This window comes from Chiloscyllium plagiosum, chromosome 41 (genome assembly GCF_004010195.1).
Source record: "Chiloscyllium plagiosum isolate BGI_BamShark_2017 chromosome 41, ASM401019v2, whole genome shotgun sequence".
Lineage (NCBI taxonomy): Eukaryota > Metazoa > Chordata > Chondrichthyes > Orectolobiformes > Hemiscylliidae > Chiloscyllium > Chiloscyllium plagiosum.
This window is the reverse complement of record NC_057750.1, coordinates 7,175,934-7,184,174: the sequence shown is the minus strand read 5'-3', so window position 1 is coordinate 7,184,174 and position 8,241 is coordinate 7,175,934. Positions and strand designations below refer to the sequence as shown.

At 45.5% G+C, this 8,241-nt stretch overlaps 1 protein-coding gene across 1 annotated transcript; it reads left to right on the top strand.

Moving 5' to 3' along the window:
- The first annotated feature begins 1,812 nt into the window (after nucleotides 1-1,812).
- Nucleotides 1,813-7,845, top strand: LOC122542696 (putative transcription factor ovo-like protein 3). Its single transcript, XM_043680675.1, has 4 exons — nucleotides 1,813-1,912; nucleotides 3,692-3,828; nucleotides 6,008-6,191; nucleotides 7,553-7,845. The coding sequence occupies exons 1-4, from the start codon at nucleotides 1,813-1,815 to the stop codon at nucleotides 7,843-7,845; spliced, it is 714 nt and encodes a 237-aa protein (XP_043536610.1).
- Nucleotides 7,846-8,241: the final 396 nt, after the last annotated feature.

Genomic DNA, 8,241 nt, shown 5'->3' with positions numbered 1-8,241 from the left:
TTATAAAATCATGAGCAGCATAGATAGGATAAATAGACAAAGTCTGTTCCCTGGGGTCGGGGCGTCCAGAACTAGAGGGCATAGGTTTAGGGTGAGAGGGGAAAGATATAAAAGAGACCTACGGGGCAACGTTTTCACGCAGAGGGTGGTATGGAATAAGCCACCAGAGGATGTGGTGGAGGCTGGTACAATTGCAACATTTAAGAGGCATCTGGATGTGTATGTGAATAGGAAGCGTTTGGAGGGATATGGGCCAGGCGCTGGCAGGTGGGACTAGATTGGGTTAGGATATCTGGTCGGCATGGAGGGGTTGGACCGAAGGGTCTGTTACCATGCTGTACATCTCTCTGACTCTATCAGTGAGGGTTAATCATCAGTGAGAGCTCAGTGTAAACTCATTCCTTTTCCACAGGCTTGAGTGCTGCCCCCTTGTGCTCACCCCAGCTCACAGCCGTGCTTTCATAAACGGGTCTCCCTTTGATCAGCTGCCCTGTGCAAACACTGGCAGCTCAACGACGAGTCCAATCAACCTGCTCTGATAAGCTGGGCTCCTCTTCATTAATTGCCACTTATCGTGAATTGCAATTAACTTCTCATCACAAAATATCAATGCATTTTCCATGCCTTAATTTCCAGTCTATGTGACTATTTTCTCTTGGTGACACACTCCATATTGTTGAATGTCTCCACCTAGCAGGGTGTGCGTCTATGTGTGTTTTGTCTATGTGTGTCTGTTACTGTGTGCCTCTGTGTGTGTCTGCGCCTATGGTGTGTGTCTGCCTGTTTGTGTGCATATGCTGTGTCTGTGTGTGAGTGCACGTGTTTGTGTATGTGCGTGCGTGTGGGTGTGTGTGTATGAATGCGAGAGTCTGTGTCTGTGAGAGTGTAAGTGCATGTTTGTGTGTGTGTCTTTCTGTGTCTGTGTGCGCGTGTTTTTGTGTGAACCTGTCTTACTATAAATGAATAAAATTTAATCAAAAAAGTATGTTGAGTATCACCATCAGTCAACATTTATTGCCTGTCCCTAATTGCCCCTTGAGAAAGTCCTGGGGTGAGCTGCCTTCTTGAACCACTGCAGTCCACCTACTGTGGGTTGACCCCCAATGCCCATAGGGAGGAAGTTTCAGGATGGTGAGTGGCTTGGAGGGGAACTTGCGGGGGCTGGTGTTCCCATATACCTCCTGCCTTTGTCCTTCTCTTGGGAGTGGTCGTGGGTTTGGAAGGTGCTGACTAAGGGACCTTGGTGGATTTCTGCCATGTATCTTGCAGACGGTACACACTGCTGCCACTTCTATATCCAGTAAACTGGCCCTCAGATTAACAGCCCATGACAGCACCACTGGCAGTGCTGCACTCCTTCAGTAATGCAGCAGTCAGCCTTGAGTTTCTTGTATTCTGCCCACTCCTGGAGTTGAACACTTCTGGACTCAGGGAGCTCAATCATACCAACTGAGCGACAGCTTCCACTGAGAGGCAGAAGATTTGCATAAAGAGGATGAAAAAATTGGATACTGAACTCATTTGCACAATCTTTACATGATCAGTCTGTTTACAAATGGAAAATCATTTGAAAGGATGAGGAAATTTAAATATATTTAATCCAAAGTGTTTGCTGTCTATATTGGCGAGTAGGCAAATTACAGCCCGTACGTATTTAAACAGCAAGGAGCATAGGTTGAATTTCGAGAGAGTTGTTTGGGAGGTAGAGGGTTTAGCTGGCATGCTGGACACAGCTGAAGGTCTGGTCTTGTTACGAGACAGTACCAGTGATTGCTGCTCTGGGTTTATGAGCCTGCCTTACATTCTGTCACGATGCCGCGATCGTTTCTGGTCAAAAAGCAACACGCCAAGTGTGGCTCTCGCAACTGGGGAGACATATCGGATGATCAGCGAGGGGATTTCTACATTCCAGGTACGCTTTCTCCACAAACCAACTCCCGAACTCTCCAGGAGGAAAGAAAGAGAGACAGAATGAGGGACAGAGGAAGATGAGTAGAGCATAGAGTTGTACAAGACGAAATAGACCCTTTGGCCCAATTCATCCATGCTGACCGGGTTTCCTGAATTGAGCTAGTCCCATTTGCCTGTGTTTAGCCCATATTCCTCTAAACCCTTCCTGTCCATGTGGGCAAAAGTGAGGACTGCAGATGCTGGAAGTCAGAGTGGTGCTGGAAAAGCACAGCAGGTCAGGCAGCATCCGAGGAGCAGGAAAAATCAACGTTTCGGGCAAAAGCCCTTCATCAGGAATGAAGCCAGGGAGCCTCCACCCTGGAGGCTTCATGGCTTCATTCCTGATGAGGGGCTTTTGCACAAAGTGTCGAATTTTTCTGCTCCTCGGATGCTGCCTCCCCTTCCTGTCCATGTACCTGTCCAAATGTCTTTTAAATGTAATTGTACCCACCTCCACCACTTCCTCTGGAAGCACATTCCATACACGCACCGCCCTCTGTCTGAAAAAGTTGACCTTTAGATCCCTTTTAAATCTTACCTCTCTCACCCTAAACCTATGCACTCCAGTTTTGTACTCCCTTACTCTGGGAAGAAAGAGCTTAAAAATGTGTTGCTGGAAAAGCGCAGCAGGTCAGGCAGCATCATAGGAACAGGAGAATCGACGTTTTGGGCATAAGCCCTTCTTCAGGAAGATTCCTGAAGAAGGGCTTATGCCCGAAATGTCGATTCTCCTGTTCCTATGATGCTGCCTGACCTGCTGCGCTTTTCCAGCAACACATTTTTAAGCTCTGATCTCCAGCATCTGCAGTCCTCACTTCTTCCTCTGGGAAAAAAGACCTGGGCTATTCACCCTATCTATAACAGTTGTTAAAACGTTGAACAGTTTTATTGGGCAAGGAATTAATAATTGGTTGACACACCAGAAATGGGAATTAGGAGCAGAGTAGGCCATTTGGCCCTTCAGTCCTACTGGGAAGTCAATACAATCATGGTCAAGCTGCTTGAGGATTCAAATCCACAATTGCCCACCCTCTGGCTGTTTTTGTAGGATATAGGTACCAGAGTAGAATGGCATTGGAATTAGGTTTTATTGTCACATCTATTCAAGTACAGGAGTACACTGAAAAGTGGGCAATGTCACCACACACAGCACCATCTTATTTACAAAGTACTGAAAACAGAAGTTGCTGGAAAAGCTCAGCAGGTCTGGCAGCATCCGTGAAGAGAAATCAGAGTTAACGTTTCGGGTCCAGTGGCCCTTGCTCAGAACCTGGTTCACTCTGAAACATTAACTCTGGTTTCTCTTCACAGATGCTGCCAGCCCTGCTGAGCTTTTCCAGCAATTCCTCCTTTGTCAATCCTTCCATTCCCGGCAACATCCAGGTAAATCTCTTCTGAACCCAGTCCAGCTTAATAATATTCTGGCCATCGCATTATGATGTTCGTTTCGAAGTATAGTCGGTTCTGTCATGACACACGTTTCTTCAACACGAGCTGGCTATAACATGATTGAAGAATTTAAGCTGTTATTTGCCAACTTTCCTTACCCATATTGGCTATAACACGATTCCTGCCCCATTGGTTTAAACGGTGCGGCTATTTTCTTATAACGTGGGATTGCATGGGAACGGAACTGTCGCGTTATATCACAACAAACTGTAGGCTTGACGCCAGTCGTGAAAGACACATCTCATTAACAGAGCGGTGATCTGACATGGATAGTATTTCATTCAATCCACAGAATGTTTAGACAGGCAGCAGTGTTTACCTGACCGAGGTAACACAATGAGTGGAAAGGACACATGGGAAAGATCATTTGATAAAGGATTCCGTGAAACAGATCAGCGTGAAGTACAGCCAGTGCTGAAAACAGCCAAGGTACATCTTCATAGTTTAAATTATTATGACCACTCTCTGGGAGACTCTCTCTAATTTGTTACGGTTCCAGACAGGATGGAGGATGTTATTCACGTGCTTCCTGGTTGGTCATAATTCGGAATCGAGCCCCTCCAGTGTACATGCCTCTCTCCCAAACTCAATGAAGTTATGTTTTAAAAGAAACCAATGTAACTAGACTTGTTTTCATTACTCAGGAGACTTTAATTATTACATGTAAGAAGAAATAGGAATGCAACACGTAATGTAGAAATGAGGCAAATCCAAACTAAAATCAGCATCATCCCTGCTATCCTCCCACAGATGCAGCCAGACCTGCTGAGTTTCCCCAGCAACTTCTGTTTCTGATTAATATAATGCAGTCATTTGGGAGAAACATTTTTCCCCAGAGAGCACATGAGCTCACAGTGACATGAAACGGTTGAAGGAAAAAAAGCATTGATGTTATTTAAGGATAAGCCAGTGAAGTACATGAGGGAGAAAGCAACACAGATAGGGTTGGATGAAAAAGACTGTGAGGGAGATGGTGGCACAGTGGGTCATATCACTAGACTAGTAATCCAGACGCCCAGGTTATTGTTATGAGAAAACGGCTGCACAGCAACTTTTAAATTCAATTACTAAATTCAGGAAATACACTACATTTTTTAATGATAGTAAAATGTAGGGTATGTAGGTTAGTTTAATCCTGGAGTAGGGTAAAAGGTCAGTACAACATAGGTCATAGAAGGGCCTGTACTGTTCTATGAAATAAAGCTGTACTCGATAATAGTAACCAAGACAATTGTCATCAATTGGTGTGAAAATCCATCTGGTTCACTGGTACTTGTTTTAGGGGAGAAATTCTGCCAGCCTAACCTGGCCTAGATGCGATTCCAAATACCATTACAATATGAGTCAAGATTAGAGTGTTGCTGGAAAAGCACAGGTCAGGCAGCATCCAAGGAGCAGGACTTTAATCTTGACTCTGTTCTCCAGCATCTGCAGTCCTCACTTTTGCCTAGTTGACCATTACAATACGGTTTATTCTTCCAAAAGACCCAGCAAACCAGGGTAACTAGAATCAGGCAACAAACGCTGGTCTTGCCAATGGCACACAAATCCTACAAAGTCAATGTGGTGGCTCAGTGGTTAGCACTACTGCCTCACAACACCGGGATCCAGGGTTCATTTCCACCCTCAGGTTGAGGAATGACCTTATAGAGGTTTAGAAAATCATAAGGGGCATAGATAGGGTAAATAGACAAGGTTTTTCTCCTGGAGTGGGCGAGTCCAGAACTAGATGGCTGGAACAATGACAGCATTTAAAAGGCATCTGGATGGGTAACTGAATAGGAAGGGTTTAGAGGGATATGGGCCAAGTGCTGGCAAATGGGACTAGATTAATTTAGAATATCTGGGTCAGCACAGATGAGCTGTACATCTCTATGACTGTCAGTGTGGGAGTTTGCACATTCTCCCCACGTCTGCGTGGGTTTCCTCTGGGCACTCCAGTTTCCTCCCACTGTCCATAGATGTGCAGATTGGACTAGCCATGGGAAATTTCCCCATAACGTCCAGGGATGTGTTAGGTTAGGTGGGTCAGCCATGGGAAATGCAGGGTTATGAGGATTGGGTGGGATGCTCTTCGGAGGTTCAGTGTGGCCTTTTTCCACACTGTAAGGATTACAGCCACAGAGTTATAGAGACTTACAACATGGAAACAGACTCATCAGTCCAACTCGTCCATGCCGACCAGATATCCTAACCTAATCTAGTCCCGATGTAGTAACCACCTGAAGAAGGAGCAGCGTTTCGAAAGCTAGTGCTTCTAAATAAACCTGTTGGACTATAACCTGGTGTTTGTGTGATTATTAATCTAATCCCATTTGCCAGCACTTGGCCCATATCCCTTTAAACACTTCCTATTCATATACCCATCCAGATGATTCCATGAAAGAACAAAGAAAGTCTCCTGTGGAAACCAGGCACAGGTTAATGCTTATAAGGGACAGTCACACGCATTTTTCAAAGGGGGTCTCACAAAAAAAACTGCCCGCACGTTCTAAGCAAAACGGGGTCAACAGGCAACTCAACATTAACATGGACTAGTTGGGCTGATTTTGTGCTATAAGTCATTCTCTCTTGTTTTGAATCATTAATTTTTGTTTTTTTTTGCAAGGCGCAATCAGCCTACACCCAGGGCCATTTCCTCTGCTCCTCCTGCAGCAAGATCTTCCCGTTACACCGCATGCTGACCCGCCACCTGAAATGTCACAGTGCTGTGAAGAGGCACATCTGCAACTTCTGTGGAAAAGGCTTCAACGATACGTTTGACCTGAAGAGGCACATGCGAACACATACAGGTACAGCGGGGGAGGGGGTACATCAGGCCTCACAGAGAAGAGTCAGATCCCAAAAGATAACAGCAATGCCGCACACGCTCAGTGCCGCACCAGGGACTCTGTTGAGACGTTGCACGTGAACCTCTGTGCAACCAAGACCTGCTCGAGGACACAAAATCGGGATCGGAGGCATAGCTTTTTAGCTGAGACCCAAACTGAGGCTCTAACGTCTTATGTGATTTGGGACAAGGGCAAAGTGTTTTCACAATACCTTAGCCAAAATGTATCACTCAAATGAAACTTAATGTAGATGAGCAGGTCATTCCTTCCAGTTAAGGAAGCCTGAGAGACCCCTGGTGGGGATACTTCCTATGTTCAAACAATGGTGACTACACTGGCTTTAAGATGTCTTCAATGCATATCGAGTTAGAGTCATTGAGATGTACAGCATAGATACAGACCCTTTGGCCCAACTCGTCCATGCTGACCAGATTTTCTAAGCTGAGCTGGTCCCATTTGCCAGCACTTGCCCCATATCGTTCCAATTCATATACCCATCCAGATGCCTGTTAAATGTTATCTTTGTACCAGCCTTCACCACTTCCTTTGGCAGCTCATTCAATACATCCATCAACCTCTGCGTGAGAATTTTGCCCCCTAAAAACTTTCCCCTCTCACCTTAAACCTTAGCCCTCCTACTTTTGAACTGCCCTACACTGGGGAAAAGACCTTGTCTATTCATCCTATCCATGCCCCTCATGATTTTATAAACCCCTATAAGGTTGCCCCATTAGCCTCTGATGCGCCAGAGAAAACAGCCCCAGCCTATTCAGCCTCTCCCTATAGCTCAAATCCTCCAAACCTGGCAACATCCTCGTAAATCTTTTCTGAACCCTTTCTACATCCTTCCTACAGCAGGGAGACCAGAGGTGAAAGCAGTATTCCAAAAGTGGCCTACCTAATGTCCTGTACAGTCGCAACATGACCTCCTATACTCAATGCAATGACCAATAAAGCCTAGTGCATCAAATGCCTTCTTCACTATCCTAGGCATAAGTGAGGACCGCAGATGCTGGAAACCAGAGTTTAGATTAGAGTGGTGCTGGAAAAGCACAGCAAGTCAGCAGGGTTTCTAAGGAAGGGCTTTTGCCCGATATGTCGATTTTCCTGCTCCTCGGATGCTGCCTGATCTGCTGTGCTTTTCCAGCACCACTCTAATCTAAACTTCTTCACTATACTGTCTACCTGGGACTCCACTTTCAAGAAACTATGAACCTTGTGAAAGGTTGCTGTATAAATGCAAGCTCTTTCTTGTAGTGTCTGGTACCTCCTCACATTGGAGGGGGGGGGGGAACTTATCAACTCACCTTTGCTTGAAACAGGTATCCGGCCCTACAAGTGTGACCTGTGTGAGAAGGCATTCACACAGCGATGTTCCTTGGAGTCCCACCTGAAAAAGATTCACAGCATACACCAGAACTATGCCTACCGGGAACGGCGCTCCAAGATTTTCGTCTGTGAGGACTGCGGTTTTACGTCTAATCAAGGGGACACGTATTTCCTCCACATCAGGGACCATCATCCCACCAGCCCGTTACTGCGCAAGTACCTGCGGAAGCAAGGCACGTCATTCCAGGATAGATTAGACATGCTTCTCTTCCCACGTTTTGTCTAGAAACCAGCCAAGAAAGCAGCAGCACTGAGATAGCAGCTATCACGAGCAGCATCCAAAAGTTGCCCAAGAAAAACTTTTAAATTGCATCAATTGTTCTAACATAGGCAATGTGGTACCAACATGCAGGAGCAAAATGCCACAAACAGCAGCAATGCGCTGACAGAATCATCTGCTTTTATTATATTGACTGAGGGATAAATATTGGCAAGGACACCAGAGATGAACTCCACTACTCCTTGAAACTGGTTTTGGAACCAATTATGTGCACTTATTTTTTCGTGGAAGCTTAAGTCCTAGTTTTTTTTCGACAATTTTTTTTATATCCAGAAGTGCTCTTACACACATTAGCTTTGTCCCCCTCAGTCGCTGTGACATTTTTCCATCTATTAACCATCA

What these genes read in the sequence shown, in the direction of transcription:
- LOC122542696 (XM_043680675.1), top strand. Translation starts at nt 1,813, where the DNA reads ATGCCGCGATCGTTTCTGGTCAAAAAGCAACACGCCAAGTGTGGCTCT. An exon ending in AGGGGATTTCTACATTCCAG is followed by an intron (nt 1,913 to 3,691) that starts GTACGCTTTCTC and finishes TTCAATCCACAG; the next exon opens with AATGTTTAGACAGGCAGCAG. An exon ending in CAGTGCTGAAAACAGCCAAG is followed by an intron (nt 3,829 to 6,007) that starts GTACATCTTCAT and finishes TTTTTTTGCAAG; the next exon opens with GCGCAATCAGCCTACACCCA.